The sequence below is a fragment of the Delphinapterus leucas genome, chromosome X (genome assembly GCF_059928025.1).
Source record: "Delphinapterus leucas isolate spDelLeu-1000000601 "Yukka" chromosome X, BTC_Dleu_Yukka2, whole genome shotgun sequence".
Lineage (NCBI taxonomy): Eukaryota > Metazoa > Chordata > Mammalia > Artiodactyla > Monodontidae > Delphinapterus > Delphinapterus leucas.
In genome coordinates, this window is record NC_143150.1 from 104,618,183 (window position 1) to 104,637,473 (window position 19,291).

Sequence of the window (19,291 nt, forward strand, 5' to 3'; positions counted from 1 at the left end):
TGGTGAATGAATTGGCAAGTATTTGGTATTTATTAGACATTAGAGTGAAGTGCTGGAAAATAGCATGACTCATGTTTTAAGCATGGATGACTCAGAAAAAAATGATCTTGTATTTACAGAACTAGCGAAGTTGATGTTGCAAGCAGTTTGGGGGAAGATAATAAGCTCATTTCTAGACATGCTGAACTTCAAGTGAGAAATCAGGTGGCTACTGAGAGTCTAGATTGGAATTCAAAAGTGAGGTCACAGCTAAAGAGGAATATTTGACAGATATTATGAAAGTTATAGTTAAGTTTTGGGAGATACTACAATTTATTAGGGAAGGAGTATTGAGAGAGAGGTACGGATGCCCAAGTTTTGAGCCTTTGAAACTACTATATTTGAGTATGTGGAGGAAGGATGAGCTAGAGAGGAAGCAAGTGTAGGAGTAAAACAGATAAATCTGCCTTCAAATGGACCCATGTTATTTTGACCTCCAAGTACTCAAAAAGTTATTTTAAATATTATTTATATTCATATGTTCACAAAATCATATAGACCAATGCGGTTACTCTTATTAAATGTTAGGAAATGTGTACAACAATTCAGTAACATAAATACCATCGAATTAATATTGTGTAATTATGATTCTAAAGGCTGTTACTCTTATAATATATTGTACAATATGATTTTAAAGTATAGAAGTACATTAATAATACAGAGATTGAAACAACATTTACATGCATATCTGTAATACTAGCAATCTGTACTGGTTCAAGAACATATTATGATATTTCAAATTTTAAATGTTCGTTAGGATTTAAAAACTAGTATTGAAAATAAGTCCCTTTAAAAAGAGTCTATAAATCCTTTCTGGCATGTGTAGAAGTACCCAGAAGATAAGTTTTTATTCATGTTTCTTGTGTAAAAGTACCTAGAAGATAAATGTTTATTCATGTTTCTTCCTGTGAAAATTATGTTCTCACGGCTAGCATTTGATGGTTCACTTCTTCATTAGTATTAGTATTAGATATTTGGTTTTTCCTTGACACTTATCCCTATTGTCCTCTAGGAGATGCTGTCTAATAAAGAGTAAGACTATGACTAGGAATGTGTTGGGGAAGAGTGGGTGGGGACCAAACTTGATGAATGCGTCATTCTGGCATTAAGACAGTGGGTGGTTCCTGAATTGGTTTTACAAGTGGAAAATGTTTAGCTCTGTAAGAAAATAAGATTTCTATTTATCACGTGTGAGTTTTCAAAAGCTGTCAGATATAAAGTATTTTCTAGTGTTTTAATGCAAAGAAATTGAATACAGGGTATAGATAATAGAATAAACATTTATGTTATTAACTGTTTAAACTTTAAATCTTGCCTATTCTTTTGAATATATATTTGATTTTCAGTGTATTTTCATTAGTCACTCCTCTTCAAGTGGTTTCTTTAGAAAAACAAGGGATTTTAAAGTTTTTTGAGACTATGGTCATTATGAATTTCAAAATCAAAGAAACTGTGATGTTTATAAGTTTGGAAAACATATATTCAGATTTTTCATTTGAGATATTCAGGGTTCATTCTTTTGAATTTTTTTGTGCTACCAAATAAAGGATGCCTAAGGCAAACTAATGACACTTTTTTGTCTTATGGGAGCATGCCTGTCAATTCTGCCATGCTAAAAATGTCATTTAAAATATCTAAGCAGATTGCAGTGTAGTTTTTCTGAGGATAAGGAGACAATTCTGCATTTCCAACTGATGTAATGAGGCAATTTCTGTTAAGAGATATTTACCCAAATTGTATTTATATCAGAATATTTAAAATAAGATCAAATTCAACTTTAGGATATTAACAGTTAGACCAGCCAAATATATGGAAATTGACTTTTGTTGAAAAACCAGAATGATGAATTGCATTTTCTTGTATGTATGTTTGGCTCTGATGATGTTAAATGTCTTTATTTGCATCCCCAGGTACTTTCCCAGTTGTATTTCAACACTTTTCATAAAATATAATATGGAAACATAATGCATGTCATTATTTTCGCAACAAGAGGTTAAACAAATGTATTTTTTGTCTTATATTTCTAATAAAAAGTAATTTTGATTTAAATTAGCACTATCTTTTTTTTTAGGCCTCCATTCCTTTGAAGGAATTGGAGCAGTTTAACTCAGACATACAAAAATTGCTTGAACCACTGGAGGCTGAAATTCAGCAGGGGGTGAATCTGAAAGAGGAAGACTTCAAAAAAGATATGGTAAATTGGTTGTGATAAAATTGTGAATGAACTAGGAATGAAAATGAATAAATATTTGGAAAGAAAATAGATAACGCAAGTCTCCAACTAAATGCTCAGAGCGTACCTTGCACATTTTGTGATTCTAATGATTTATTACAGGAGCAAAGTATTCTTGTTGAACTGTCATTATGAATGCCAAATTACTATGGTATGGACATACAGGAGCACTTACAGATTCTAATAAATAGCCCAGCAATTTTGCTTTGACGTGTGTTCAAAGGACAAAATGTAGTGGATGAAAAGAGTCAAATCTGAAAATAAACTAGAAACTTAATAAAAAACACAACCATCATAGATGACTGATATTTTGTGTCAATCCCATTTTTGGTAGTATAACATTTATTTTGGAGAAGGGGCAATTACACATGATATAAACATTGTTTATTAAAGCTTACCACAAGGTGGTTTTATAAAAAAGTTGAACAAGTAGTGTAGTATATATCTAAAATATGTATAAATTCATGCTGCTTATTTCATGGGAATAAAAAATATATAACCATGTGGGCTATTCCCAGACTCATAACTTTCTCCTTAAACCCTGATTAATTTCAACATGTCTTTTACGTTTCTCTCTAGCTTGAATGTTTCTGCATCACATCCCTTTTCACTGACTTTTTTTTCTCCCTCCACCCCATTCTCACAGTTTCCTTTCCCCTCTCACAGCCATCACCTATATGGCATTCTTAACCTTTGCGTATATCATGCTAGAGATTTCTCAGACATGTATCAATGCTAGCGACTTCTCAGACAGTGCTTGAAAATGATATCAAAAGTCAAATTATAAATTGTAAATAATAGGCATGTGAAACAGTAGGAGAACCAATCTTAGTTCTCATTGGTATCAATTCTGACTTCCTGGAGCTGCCTAAATCAGCACTCCTCGTGTATGGGGTTTGGTGGCCTTGCCAACTCAGCTCCTGGAAAGAAAGACAAGAAGAGCCTTTCCAAGATGCTGAGTTACTGCTACCTCTCCTTCATGTCAAAGAAGAAACCAGAGGGCACCGAGGTGGAAAAGAGTGCTACTTACCTCTTGGGCTGTTCACCAACTCTGCCCTCTAGCTCTCAGCTGGTGTGGGGAAAGAAATGAAGTGGGAGCTTTTGTTTGTTTATTATTTTTGTCCTCAGCCCCAGGAAATGTTGCAGACTTTTTAAAGACATATTTTAAAAAGTAAGGTCTTTCACAGACTATAAACATAAATGTCTATGTTATATTATTTCATTAGACTAGTTAACTGGCAAATCTTAGGTGAAAATCCCATTTCCTCTAAAAAAATGAATAGTTCCTCAGTTGTGTGTAGAAGTTTACATGTGCATTACAGAATTAAATATGTAACATTGAATACCATGGATGATTATTCACACACATACATGTGAATTTTTAAAAATTGTCTAATATTTGTTCTTAGTTCATCAGAGTACCTTGGATACCATAGCAACGTGAACCTCCTTGACAGAAAGTTTTCATATATTGAATTGAAAGAAAGATAGGAAAATAGAGGTGAAAAATCACATGGTCACATATGCTACTCTATTAAACTAACACTTATTCAAATAATTTTATTTCAAAGTAAATAAAAATAATATTCTTAGAGTCTAAAAACCAAAATGCATATTGAAAGTGCTTAAAGTCATTTTTCTAATCCATATTTTAATACTTAATTGTATTTATTTAAAAATAACATGCATATATGACATATTTTTTAGAAATTAATTAACTGCAGTATTTGGCAACAATTGAGCACATCATTTTTTACTAATGCCCTAATATTTGTTCTAAATTTGGACATTTAGGTTATTTAAAGCAGAGGGCATTAGATAGAAATCAGTGTCCATTTAAAATAACGTATTTTCACTTAGGAGTGTGTGTTAAAATGTTAAGCTTTGTTGTCATCTCACACTCACAGGGCAACATCTGTATTCCTCTGTGAATTAGCATTATAAATGACAAGTTTAGTTTGCTTCTCTCAACTTTTTTAATTTCTAGAAATGCACTAAAAATCAAAGCCAAAAGAATGCTTTCATAGCAGTTCACTTGTCTGAAATGTTAAAGTACCTTATTCCCCCGTCTTCCTACATATGACTAATCACATGTGTCCTTTTGAACTAGGCAGGAGGAAACTTACTTCTTTTAAAAGTTAAAGTACAACATATAAAAGAAAAACTATGAGTGCAGTATCTTAGGATACTGAAAGTTTTAAATTGGATTTTTTTGTGTTTAAATAACATGTTTTATTATCTCTGTTAACGATGTACAGCTTTCTTAAAACCAAAATGAAGACTGTACTTGTTGTTTTTAATCAGAGTGAAGACAATGAGGGTACTGTAAAAGAATTGTTGCAAAGAGGAGACAACTTACAACAAAGAATCACAGATGAGAGAAAGCGAGAGGAAATAAAGATAAAACAGCAGCTGTTACAGACAAAGCATAATGCTCTCAAGGTATTAGAGCTAAAATTATAATATACCTTGCCTGTGTTTTTATTTTTTCATGTGTAGGGTAAAACTCTTGTGCATAAATAAAATCTTCTTAAGAATCTTAGTCACCAGAAATACATTTTTTTTCTGTTCAATGTCTGTGTTTTATTTAACATTTTTGAGTGCTGTCTTTGATTTTGAAAGATGTTTTGCTTAGAAGTTGGGGATTTTTTTTTTACTTAGACAAATTTTTCTGAGTAGTAATAGAAAGATATTAACATGCATCATTCATAGTGTTCATATATTTAATTTTGTAGTATAATTTATTTTTGTAAGTTATTTTTACATTTGTCTTGAAAAACCTACTTAACTGCCAGAATAAACAACCTGTATATTTTTTAGGCTTTCTGCTTGTGATATTTTATTGATTTGATTTAGAGTAGGTCCACTTTTTTGGTAACCTAGTATTTGTTTAATACTTAATTTTTTCAGTTAACTTCATGTTGCCTTTAAGAGAGTCACTCTTTGCAACTAACTAAGCATTTATAAGTCTAATTTCATTTATATAGGAGTCCTCTAAAATAATCTTAATGTCCTTGAAGAAGAGCTGGTACTCTCATGTTAGCCAGTGATAGCGTATAGCTTCAAGTACCTGTGTGACTCATCTGGATTTGTGCAGGAAGGACAAAATAGAATATTATCTAGTATCTAGAAATAGTATCTAGGAAGTTCTTGAGAAGAGACTGGACATGTGAAGAATTTTGTGAAATAACCTTTTATTTCTTTAATGTACTTTTCAGTATTCACTATTTGCATGCATGGCTGATTTTTCTAATACTGTTACTTGCTGAGCCTTTTATTGTAAATCACTCTTTTAGAGCTATGTAGCCATGTAGGTGGATCCACCTTGTAGGTGGATAGAGTCTGCTTTCTATATGCAAATAAGAGGGTAAAACCTTTTCCCGTATAGTCAGACAAGCAAATAAACACTGCTGAGAATGTAATTACACAATATTGTGCCTGCAGGGAATCCACAAGGAAAGTCTAATTGGCCAGCAGATTTTCTGAAGGTAACTGCTGATAAATATAGTAACTAGAAAAGGCCTCTTCCCCGAGGGAGTGCAAGAGCAAGCCATAATGTGCTCAGAAAATCAGAAAGCTGTGTAATTCACACGCTTCCAACTGTGACCAAACTTTTAGAAGCATCTACACTGGTCATATGATATGTGTCCTACTGAACAGCAGTGTTTAATGGTTATCTGGCATACCTGTAAAGAAATCTCTATAATGTCTCTTAATACCTTTACTCATTACACATCACCTTGTGCTTAGGAAATAAAAAGAGTTTCAGATTTTATGACCACAAGGCCTTTCTCTTGGCAAAGATGTGAGTTGTGTCACCAGTAAGGCATGGCTCAACTCTCATTCACGTGGCTGTATCTTGGTACCTTTGAAAAAAGCAGCATTCCATCTGGCTCATCCTACGCATTTAATACCTCCACAGGAGCTTTAGAAATTCGACTAAAAATGTAAACTGTAGTAAATTTTACATCCTCAATTTTAAACAAAATGCAGAATGAAATCGAGATCATTTTTGCAAATATATGTTAAACGTGATTAATGAAAATCTACTCCACTTGCCAAACCAATCTACCAAATTCAGTTGTTAATCTGCCAAGTAGCTTCAATTCTAGTCCTTATGAAATATTTCAAAGAAGGTAAAAACTTTCCAATGCAATGAATATTTCAGCAGTCCTTTGATATTCATTATTTTCTTTGGCTCCAGCTATATCTGTACATGAAACCCTAATTGCTACTGCTCTGAAGAAATGAAAGCTGTATCCTGAGCTCTTATGTTCCCTTGTGTTATCGTACAATAGCATTACAACAAATTCTATTAATCAGGGAAGACATTGGGTGGTCTTGTAAGGAGTGAGATGATAAACTTCCCCCCTTTGTTGATTTAGTAAGCAGTCACCCTTATTTATCTCATCAGGTTGATTGGAAACCATGCACTTTCCCTTTTCTTTTCTAAATATTTTTATCATTTTGCATTTGGATTTGATATGATGAGAAAAAGTTTGCCATAACATTTAAATTGTAATTTTCATGTACACTCACAGGTATACATTTTTCACACTTGAATATATATAGCTTGAAGCAATTTCTATGCTAACTAAGAACACTTTATATTTCTAATCACAAAATATTAATGGCCTATGAAACTATTTTATAGAGAGTTTTAAGATCATGAATGTAAGTTGCTTGGCTATATAAACTTAAAATTTTTAACCTAGGGCTGAAGATATCAATTTTGGAATTTTTACCTATTTTAAAATACAAACTCAGTAAGTTTGTACAAGTATGTAGTTAACTCAGTTGAATTCACATATTAAATTATTTCACATAACACAATAATTTAGTTGACTCATTAAGAGTTAATTAAATGTGAAAAAATTTCTAAACAAGTTTGAATATGCTAAGAGAAAATACTTGAAGTGGGTTGTTCAGGTTTCTTAGCTTCATGTACATGGGTCCTGTCACATGAATACATAATTTAATCATCTATTTGTATGTTTAGCATTTAAATGTGAATTTAACTGAAACTGAACAAGAAGATGAGGGACCCTAATTATTTTTAAATGACTACAGCCAGAAGTGTAATATACTTGTATATTGATATTTTAATAATGTCTGCACCATGAACAGGATTTGAGGTCTCAAAGAAGAAAAAAGGCTCTAGAAATTTCTCACCAGTGGTATCAGTACAAGAGGCAGGCTGATGATCTCCTGAAATGCTTGGATGACCTTGAAAAAAAATTAGCCAGCCTACCTGAACCCAGAGATGAAAGGAAAATAAAGGTAATGTTGTTTTAGAATGTCAATCCCAGATTGTGTTGCTACAGTTTAATTTATTTAACTTAACCTGTATGGATCATTTTTGAAGTGTTGATGTTGTTTCCACTATTAGTGTTCTCCCCGATTTGATGCATTTCTTTGTATTTTTTTTGTTTGTTTTAGTAAATGTATTGTATAAGTGTTTTTCAATTGACATAATGTTGAATGAATAAAATGTTTTATTCTTAGACAATGTAAAATGAATTAAGAAATGTCATATGTTTTCTGGTAAAATTGTGATTGACTCTGTGTATCTTTGTTCCAGATGAACAAATGACTTATCGGTATATGGACGACTTCTATCTCATGTTAGCACATTCATTTCATCAGAGCATCTTCACACATCAGTGTCAAATCTTTATAGATTTATTTGTTGCATATTGTCTGAAGATGTTTTTTCTGTTATTATTTTACACTCTTTATTTTGCTTCATTCTCTGTTGAGTTCCTCAAAACTCTAAAAAGGAAATAAATTACTTATTCACTTACCCTCTAAATTATATTCTATATGGATGGTCCCTAAGAAATGATGAATAATCACTGCAATTTGGGTCAGCCCCAAAACACTAGAGGAATTGAGAAGAAAGAAAACTGTTAGATCAATTTCAGTATTTTCTCAATTAGAATATCTAAAACTGAGCATTCAAAAGATAACTGAAATAATATTTGGATTCTTGGGTGAAGATGACAGTGATGGCTTCCATACTTATAAATTATGAAAAGTGACAATAAAATGACAACAGCCTATGAAATTTCTGGGACAGGTATGTGCTGCTTATAGGTTGGTTAATGTGGTTAGCTAACTGCCCTGGGCACTGTATTGGTTTTGCTCAATAGGAAATTGATCGTGAGTTGCAGAAGAAGAAAGAGGAGCTGAATGCAGTGCGTAGGCAAGCTGAGGGCTTGTCTGAGGATGGGGCAGCAATGGCAGTGGAGCCAACTCAGATCCAGCTCAGCAAGCGCTGGCGGGAAATTGAGAGCAAATTTGCTCAGTTTCGAAGACTCAACTTTGCACAAATTGTGAGTTGTTACTGGCAAACCTACATATGTGTTTGCGACTACTACTCTAATAACAGAGGCCTACTAACCAATAGAAAAAAATCTGGGTGCAATTTCAAAGTGCTAATATGCAATCTGAAAGTGAGTAGTTCCCCCTCACTTTGGGCTTCTGTAACACTAGTGGTTAATTTTTCAGATTAAAAACATAATCCCTTAACAGATCATAGGAAACAGCCCTCTTATCAAAAATGAAAAATACATCTTAATTTCTTTTGCCACATCATTTTTTCATAACACTGGAAATGTGAATTTGTCAATTTATCATACATTTACTTTATTTCAGCGTCTAATCCAAAAATATGTATTGCTTTCCTGAGACCATCCCATGCTAATTTTACTTTCTTAATGTATACATGGTAAATAATAAATCTTTTGTGAAACAACTTCTTATACCAACTTGCACAAGGCCTTCTTATCTCATTGATTTATAGAATAATAGCTTAGTCCTCATACCTCGCTTAGCTGCTCAATGGGTTAAAAGGCTTATTAGAAGGATTGTATGCCTAGTAAGATTGTTAATAATTGATAGCAGGTTGAAAAATATCAAATATTGTTACTACTGAACTATTATAAGCCAAAAGGAAAAGAAACAACGGCTCTTCTTTCTTTCAAACAACTGGATGGAAATTTTGTGATTCTCTCTTTAAAAATACAATCCATAACGATAAGCTTGGTCTTTTTAGCTCTTCATCTGTAGTAGGGAATAAACCATAGGGATTTTCTAACAGGTACATTTTTGTTCCTATTCTGAGATATTGTAAAGTGAAGCAGAATGGTCACCACTCTGTCATTATGCAAAGACAGTGCTCCTCACAAAACCAGGGTCTGAAAGTCTGGAAAATGAGGCTTTGTAATTATGTTAGGTCGACTTACATGAAACCAACAGATATTCAACCCTTTTTGACCTATGTTAATGACAATTACATTCGTTTCAACCCGTAGGTGAGACTTTCTTGGGAATTTCTTCTGTGATGTTGTTGATTCCATTTAATACGGGGTAAATGTTTGAATATGTCTTAAACAATTAATATAACTTTATTTTATAAGCATATAATTTTGTTAATGTTGCTTATTAACCAAGGGAAAAAAATACTGCATATTGTTACTTCTTTTAACGTGTTAGAAAAATCCATGAATACACTGTTTTCTAAGGAATCCAGTACCTTAAGATTTAATAGTAGCTGAATATTCTGAGAAATGGGAAGTAGTAACGTAAGGTATGTTGAAACTATATTACATTTAAAGTCCAATTCTAGCTCATTGCACGTGTCAGCCTATTATCCTTCATAGTAGATATTATGAGCATAATATGTCATAAATCACTCAAGCTTACACTAACAGAAAACCTGTGTCTGTGGATGCAAAATGAATTGAAAGATTAAGGCAACCATAAAGAAAATTTAAGTAAAATATTTTTGCCTCGATTTAATACATCATTTAAGTCCTCCACTTTGAATTATCTTACTACTCACTATTTTCTCCATTCCAATTTCCCCCATATCTTGACACACCCAGGATTAATTTTTTTTTTACAACTTAGTCAAGGTAAGTTATTAACACTTTATAGTTAAATAGACACAGGATCAAAAATCTCCATAAACGACTTACTTAAAATGCCATTGTGTCCTTGCACATAATAGGCTCTAACAAATATTTGTAAAACATAATAATGATTGGTGAAATAAAGTGAGGATAAGTGAACCAGTATGGAATTTTTAAAATAAATTATAGTAAGATACTATAATATATTTTCTTCATAAAACGTTTCTTCTTGATTTTATATCTGAAGGATCCAAAATTCATAAGGTGCCTTGCTTGGGGAAAATATTTTTATGTTAACTTTTAATTTTCCATGATAATAGAAGCAATAACAATATGCATGAAGAATAATCCATTTAATATTATAACTATATTTAGCTTTGGATTTTTATTAGACCTGAAAGATGATACAGATAGATAGACAGACAGATGGATAGACATATAAATCTAAGATGTATCTTTATATTCCACTGATTACTAATACATATTAAAAAACCGATTTCACATGTCCACTGGTTAGAGTCACCTTTCCCAGTTAATCTAAGGTGACGATATTTGAGATAGCCACAAGCAAACAGCTTAACTAAAAGTTATGTTTGGGGTAATCCTACAATGGCTCTGATGTAGCACAGGTAGTCATAGCTTCACAATTCCTTTCCTTCTCTTCCATTGCCTTTCTCTATTTCTTTCATCTTTCTTCTTCTCAAATGTCCCTTTTTCTTCTCTCTGTATATAAACTCTAGACTTTCTTTGGACTCAGGGATTTTTCAGTTCATCTTTCATATCTTAGCAGTAGTAATTCAAGATGGTAGAAAGTACTATGAAGTGCTTAACATTTGAGAACTGAGTTTAAAATGAGAACTCAATTGTCTTTACTTTAGAGATAAAGACTCAGAAATGGACTAAGCAGTGTAAAATTAGTGTACTTCAGGGACTATGTCCAGGTCAGAGTTATATATGGCAATAGTAAAGCTCAGAAAAGCCATAGAACTTTGTCTCAGGGAGCCATGAAGCAGCCCCAGGCCAGGTAGGAGTGCAGACCAAACCAGAGAAGAGAATATCTGCAAACCATTGTCCTCAGGACAATCCTGGAGACCAGAAAGAAGGGAAAAGAGACTGGGAGAAAGCAGGTAAGATTTTCTTCAGGTATTGAGCATGTTGAAGCCCCCACCCTAGTTAGGAATACAAGACATTTCTAATGTAGTTCCTTTTGGCTTAGAGACCTGGCTGTTCAGTGAAGACCAAACAACGACTGTAAACTGAACATAAGGAATGTTTTCTGTAGGATGTTTTACAACAGCAGTGTGGTCTAGTAAAATAGACGACTCCCTGGGATGAACAGCCCTCACTGTGAATCCCATTGATTCCATCTGCTGGTTGTGTGATCACCAGTCTCTCCCAGCCTGGTTTCCTCCATCTCTACCATGGGGATGAGGATGTTTGTGTTAATGAAATATATGTAAAATACCTGCTACATTATAGAGGTTAAGTGAATCAATTGTTTTCTTCCTCTTCCTATATATAAGTTAACATTGGAAAGGAGACCCATTATTTTAAAAATGTATAATATCTTTGTAGGTCATTAAGAGAATTAGGCTCAGTGGGTACCACAGATTTTAAATGTTATTGGGGCTTCCCTGGTGGCGCAGTGGTTGAGAATCCACCTGCCAATGCAGGGGACACGGGTTAGAGCCCTGGTCCAGGAGGATGCCACATGCCACAGAGCAACTAAGCCCTTGCACCACAACTACTGAGCCTGCGCTCTAGAGCCTGTGCGCCACAACTGCTGAAGCCCATGCGCCTGGAGCCCGTGCTCCGCAACAGGAGAAGCCACAGCAATGAGAAGCCCCGTGCACCGTAATGAAGAGTAGCCCCTGCTCACTGCAACTAGAGAAAGCCCCCTCGCAGCAACGAAGACCCAACGCACCCAAAAATAAATTAATTAATTAAATAAGTTTATAAAAAAATAAAATGTTATTAACAACAGATAGATCTATTTTGTTCAATGTAAATTGCAAATTAGGCTCCGTAATCTTTGGCCAGGTAGTTTTGCTTAGAGTCACAAAATATTTGCAGGAAATTTCATACAAAGCTGGTGATTCTACCAATGAAGGCATAATTCTCCATAAACTTGACAATAGAGCATTATCTAAATTATTTTCTATAGCAAGGTAAAGAAAAAGAGGAAAAAACATAAAGGCTTTGAAAATTTCTTAATAGAAAACTATGCATAATTTTATTAAGCTTAATTTTAGCATTAGACAGTTAACCTCAGAAATCCCAAGAAAATACAACCACAAAATTGCACAGTGAGGATATATAACAATCCGGAGCTTATGTGAAACTCCTGAGCAAAATAAGCTCACAGACTAAAATTACAATGGATATAAAAAGATTCCTTTTGTGAGTGATGTTAACACACCAAAAAATAAAAGGACTATGCACACCTGAGGAAATTAGAGATAAGAAGATAGTAAAGGACATGAAATTGTGTTTTTTAATATTCAAAAAGATTTAGAAAATAAGGATGGAATGGAATTCTTACAATAGGAACAGGCCATTTTGAAGAGTGAATAGGAAACTTTGATAAAATAGAGTCTAGAAATTAACATAATTATTGAAATAATAAATCAAACAACTTTTTAATGGTGGATTCATTATAGAATAAAAAAGAATATATTACTTGAAAGATGAGGAAAATTTTGCTTTGCTGAAAATACTGAAAGATGGAGAGGATAGAATAAAAAGCTCAAACATATGCCTAAAAAGAGTGGAGAGCCTGAGGAAGAGACATTATTTTATATAAATGACTGACATTTAACAAAATCGAATAAATCTCAATTTACATGAGTCCTCAAATTTAATAAAGCTCAATTTACATGAGTCCTCAAACTGAATAACGCTCAACCAGTGTGTAATAAGTAAAAACAAGTTCACACCTAGCAAGGTCTGCATGAAACCCAGAACATCAACGATCAGGAAGATCATCATAAAAGCTACCAAGGACTAAAGGCAGAAACTGCTGCAGGCTGGCTGACTTTTCCTCAACAATAGATGTTAGAAGAAAATGGAATAATATCTTCCATAATATCTAATGTGCGAGGCGAATGTTCAAAAGAATTCTGTCAACTGTGATTCAAGAATGAAGACAAGATATTTTCAGATATACAAATATTTTCAGATAAAGGAACACTAAGGATACATTATCTAAGATTCTTTCAGAAAGAAGTACTAAACGATGTGCTAGTGTAAAAAGGAAAATGGAGCTGGAGAGAAGGAGCAAGCTACCTAAACGTATATAAAATGATTTTCTATATATAAAAAGGAAAAAATTATCTTGTAATTAGTTACTAAAATTGTGGCAATTTCTGCAAAGGAAAACATTGAGTGCTATGAGAATATAAAAGTGATTTGATCTTACAGCAAGGAGAATACAATAAATAAAAGGCTTGTTCTAGAAGGTAGCAGCAAATATAAGGCTTGTGCCTAATGTGTTCAGTGTGAATTATTGCCAACTATCATGTTTCTAGGAGGCAAAAAAAATGTAGTAAACCTTTGGAATAGGCATACATGCATGACCTGTCCCAGGAAGGGAAGCAAAAAAAATATATATATATATATACAAAATACAAAAATACATCTTAGTGGAAGAAGGAAAAGCAATGTCCCTTTTCTAAATACGACAACTGCGTTTACCCTGGATATCCCATGGCTTCAAATACCAAGTAAATAATACTGATATTCAACATTTTACATCCAACAACTTCTTATTCAACTTCTTATTTTAGATGCCTAACAGGTATCTCACACATAAGGTAGCCAAGTCGCGAATAATTAATTTTCTCTCCTACATAAATTGGCTGCTACCAAGCTCTCCAGGTGTTAGTAAATTGCCCTTTCACCTAGGTCCAAAGCCTAGGCATCATCCATGATTCCCCTTTGCTCTTACATCATGCATGGAATTCACTTCAAATTCTGTTGGCTCTACCTGCAAAATACATCTTTAATTGGACCACTGCTCAGTACCCTTATTGGAGAAACCTTAGTGTATTATCTTTCATCTTGATTACTTCAGCAGCATCTAATCCTTGCTTCCCATATTTTCCCACCTACACTATAGTCTCCTTAGCGAAGCCAGAGAATTCCTAAAGCTTATGTGAGATTCTCTCAAGCCCCTGCTGCTCACTACCCTTTTAATGAAATTTTACGAGCTTCTACGTAGTTTGGTTCCTGCCTCTCATTCCTATATTACTCCAACTTTATCTCCCTTTTTGCCATTCTCCTGTCATAGAGACATAAAAGTTTCTCCTCTATACTTAAACACACAGCATCATTTCCACCTCAGGACCTTTGTACATATTGTTTCTTCATGGAATATTTTCCACGTAGACTTTTACATGGGTACTATAACTTAGCCGTCTTTTCATTTAGAAACAATGAACGTTTAGTGGAACTTTGATGTAGAACCTAGACAGGTAATAATAGGTATTTTTTCTATTTTAAAAATATTCTATACTCCTTATAATTATACATGCCAACTGGGAGTTTAAGACACCTCTTCAGAACGGCAGATTTTAGTACAGTTACTTCTGGAAGTGTGTATACTGAGAAAATACAAAGTTCTTGAAACTTAACACTGAGGTAGTAAAGAGGGAATATGAGGATGATTATAACAACGTATTGCAAAGGATAGCTTTTACTACATCAGAGTAAATTGTAGTAAGGTATTTTAACATTAAGAGTATACATTGCCAAAATATAGAACTTCTTGAAAAGTTAATAGAAAATTGTTAGATTTATTTAAATGCCCCAAGAAATGCATTATACAAGTTAGTGCTTAAGTGAATAATTTGTAAAATGAAAACACTTTTATAGTGTAAACATTCCTCTACTAACTTTTAAAATTGTTTGAATTTGAATAGAACTTTACATTTACAAAATGTTTTCATATGTATCTAGTTTGTTCCCACCAGTAACCCTCTCAAGTAAGTATTATTTTCATTGTCATTTTCCAGAAAGGAAAATTAACCTAAATAAAGTTAAGGAGATTGTCCAAGGGCACATGTAAGAAATGGAAGACACCTAACTTGAACTTAGTGCTTCCCAAGATACAGTGAGAGCTATTCAAAAGAAAGAAAAGATATCTAGCATCCAAGTAAGTTTGAGAAACACTGGATTAAGCAAAGTTTCCTTAGTCTAGAATTTTACAGGGCTTTTGATATGCAAATGTGATTATGAATTTCTATGAGGGGAATAGATTCTGCAGACTTTCACATCTGGATAGTTGCAGTACAAAGGAGGAAATTTCATTTCAGTTTTATGATAGTATTCCTGTTTGAGTGATTGTGAAGAACTAATGTTCTTCAGAAAAAAAAATGGGGAAAAGCATCACTTTATCATTATTCTTTTGTTATTTTGGATTTTCTTAAAATGAAGCAGAGATGTACAAAAAAGTAATCACAAAGCTGCTTGCCATCACCTTATGTAAAATAATGTCTGAACCTAGATTTGATTCTGCACTACTCATTTTTTGTACATTTGCTTCTATCACATAATGATAACCATTTAATGTTGAGACCAAAATAAAGGGGAAACATACTTTTTGAATAATTGCTACATGGAATTTTTCTTTGCCTTGAAGTAACAACAAAGACCATCAGCTGCCAATGCAAGATCCTTAGAGAATATGGTAACATAAATAATTTTCTTATTTAGAGACAGAGTGCTCTTTAGTAAACAGAGCTGTGAATATAAAAGACTAATGATGGTTGCTAGGGAAATGGACCAGGAGGTAGCTGCTTATAAAATTTTCCTCCTCTGAGCTTCAATTTTGTAATTAACATATCACAAGAGTTAAGAAAAAATAGATAAATCAAGACTCTATGTTTCTCTAGACTGTTGTGACCATAATAGTTACTGCCATTTCTATAGTAATTTTTTTTTTCTGGTTTCTAGTTTATGTAAGAGAATCAGTTTAATGGTTGTTTAGTAAATAGAGTATGTTAAGCTAGAATCAACTTCCAGGAAGATAACCGTCTGATTGATTTCCTCACCTCTCATTTCAAATGTATGGAAATTCTGGATAAAATATAATTTTAAAACAGTTTAGCTGAGCTCAAAATATGTGATGGAGCCTCCCTTTTTCTAGTTGCCATAAATGAGCACATCATCTCATGTGATACTAAGCCTGGATTGAGGGCCTCATGGTTAGGAGAAACGTTTAAAGGCTTTTAGTAGAAAATATGTAGCATTATACAACATCTGCTAGAGATGTAAATGGAAACCCTGTCTAAATGTTGAATTTTCAAGGGCTTCCCTTGACAGGTAGAGGGGGAATAGATAAATCCAGCTCCCAAGGCCAATTCATCTGGCAAGGATTCTGACTGGAGAAACAAATTTGTGAAAGTTATTTCTGAGTTGTGGGGGATCTGAATTTTGACACCAACCACAAGCCTCTAGACTCCTGAACTGAGAAATTAATATAAAATTGTTCCCAGGTTGGTGAAATCCTTAGAGTTTTCTCACAGAATCATACAATAAATCACTCTTTTAGGAGCGTCCCACAGACACACGAACACTGAAGATTGGTTCACAATGAACTGTTAGAACTCACATGAAGAAATAATATATTTTGACTTAGAGTTATCTAACATAACAATCAAGAGAATTAGTGCTTCATGAACTTAAAATAATAGAAAACTACTTCACGCTCTAAAGTAAATATGTCGAAAATAAAATAGAGATCAAGGCATAAAATAAACATTAATTTATAAAAATACTGACACAGTTATTTATGATGATAACACATTGAATAACACTTCTGGAAACCAAAAGCTAGTCATAGAAATAAAAAAAAAACCTAAGAGTGTGTGTTAAACACCTAACTAAACAAACATGAGAAAATTAGAAAGTCATTATGATAAAATTATCAGAATACACCACATAAAGATAAAAAATATGAAAATATGAAATATTGAGAGAACAGAATAATAAGTTTTATGTCTAATATAATTGCAAAAGAAAATGACAGATTATGTGGGACACAATATTTGAGGAAAAATGACTAAAAATTTCCCAGATCATAAGAAAGGCATGAACCCACTAATAGAATAAACACATTGGTGTCCCAACCAAGATTAATTAAAGTAAATCTATGAAAACATAAAGAATATATAAATACCTTATAAAAGACACAGGACACGTACATATGTGAGCAGGAGAGGCTTATTTAACTGAAGGTTCTGATAGTCAGTAAAAAATCTCCAAATTTCTATTGTATTGCTATTGCAAAATCAAGACTAGGCCACTGTTTATAAAGTGGATTCCACTCATGTTAGAAAAACTGATATTTTGTAATACCTCTTATGCTTGGAATAAGAAAACCTAGGATTATATCCTGCATCTCTCATTACCTGTGCAAATTGGGCTAAATATTTGAGCCTCCGGATAAAGTTAATAACTCCTTTCTTACAGAATTAAGAGAGATAATCAACCACCAAAAATGTTGAAGTTCTAAAATATTTTTTATTAAGGCCACTGGTTTGAAGGACAACATGCAGAAGTTTCAGTGTCCAGAGTTCACACTGCTAAGTGTCCTGAGAAACTGAAAGCCAGAAACTTAAGGTATTCTGAGTTGGTAGTGTCCCACGTACCTAACAGAAGCAGATACAAATACATTCTAGTTTGACACTGCTTAAATCCAGACTTTAAATAATTCCCACAGATAAAGTTCTAAGAACATGCTTGTAGAATTAAAATGGCAGTTCCAATGAGGAAAAAAGCAGTAGAATCCAACTCCTAAAGACAGAAGATAACGAATTAATCAGGTACAAGATGTAAAGTAAGCATGTTTAACTTTTAGAGTAGTAAAAGTTTGCATCAAAAGTATGAATTAAGGACCAGAGATAATAAGATAATGACCAGGGAGTTTTGAAAAGAATCAAATAGAACTTCAAGAAATTGAAAAATATAATAATTGAAATTAATAATTCATTGGACAAGTTAAGCATCAAATTAGATATAACAGAAATGAGAATTAGAAAATTGGAAGATAGATAAAATAAATTACCTAACACGCATAGAGACCAAAATATTAAAAAAAAAAAAAATTCGAAAGAAAGGATAAGAAAGGTAGAGAGTGAGAATGTCAAATATAGAAGGAAAGCATGAAGTAAAAGTATAAGAGGCACTATTTGAAGTGATAATTGCTTACGGTTTTCTAAAATTAGTGAAAGTTCCAATAGTCAGGTTGAAAATAAGTAAATATCAAGCTGTTTTCCTTTTTCATAAAGAGAGAAATACACCCATATACCATCATAATGAAACTGATAAATTCCAAAGCCAAAGAGAGACACCTTACCTAGAAAGTAATGACATGTATAATGACAGCTGATTTTAGAGCAGTGATAAAAGCCAGAAAGTGATAGAATAATGTCTTCAAAAATGATGAAAGAAAAACCAGCTATGATTCTAGAATTGTATACTCATAGGAACTCTCGTTCTTTCAAGAGTAACATTGGGGCTTCCCTGGTGGCGCAGTGGTTGAGAGTCCACCTGCCGATGCAGGGGACACGGGTTCGTGCCCTGGTCCGGGAAGACCCCACATGCCGCGGAGCAGCTGGGCTTGTGAGCCATGGCTGCGGAGCCTGCGCGTCCAGAGCCTGTGCTCCGCAACGGGAGAGGCCACTTCTGTGAGAGGCCCGCTAACATTGAAATAAAGATCTTTTCGGGCAAACAAAAACTGAGAGAGATAACCAGTGAGAAAGTCTCACTGAAGGATCCTCAGGGTTTTTTTAGTTGGTTGGTTGGTTGGTTGGGTTTGTTTTTTGTTTTGGGGGTTTTTGTTTTGTTTGTTTTTAGAATTAGCCACTGTTAATGTATATTCAGTTATCAGTCTATACATCTTCATGTTGTGTTAAGATAATTTTATATCCTGGATTTTCACTAAATATTATATGTCTTTTTCTATGTTAGTAAAATGAAGTTTTGGAAACATTTTTAGAGCCTACATAATATTCCACGGCATGTATGCACCACAGGGTTGGTTTGTAAACAGAAGGAGAATAACCCTAGATAGATGATTTAAGATGCAAGGGAGAATGATGAG

At 33.5% G+C, this 19,291-nt stretch overlaps 1 protein-coding gene across 1 annotated transcript in view; it reads left to right on the top strand.

The window, feature by feature from the left end:
- The window catches only part of LOC149744373 (dystrophin-like), a 78,159-nt gene that overhangs the window by 14,087 nt on the left and 44,781 nt on the right, over positions 1-19,291 (top strand). The window contains exons 4-7 of the mRNA XM_089904642.1: positions 2,111-2,233; positions 4,577-4,714; positions 7,400-7,552; positions 8,425-8,607. Of these exons, the coding sequence (XP_089760768.1) occupies positions 2,111-2,233; positions 4,577-4,714; positions 7,400-7,552; positions 8,425-8,607 (597 nt within the window). The remainder of the gene's footprint in view (positions 1-2,110; positions 2,234-4,576; positions 4,715-7,399; positions 7,553-8,424; positions 8,608-19,291) is intronic.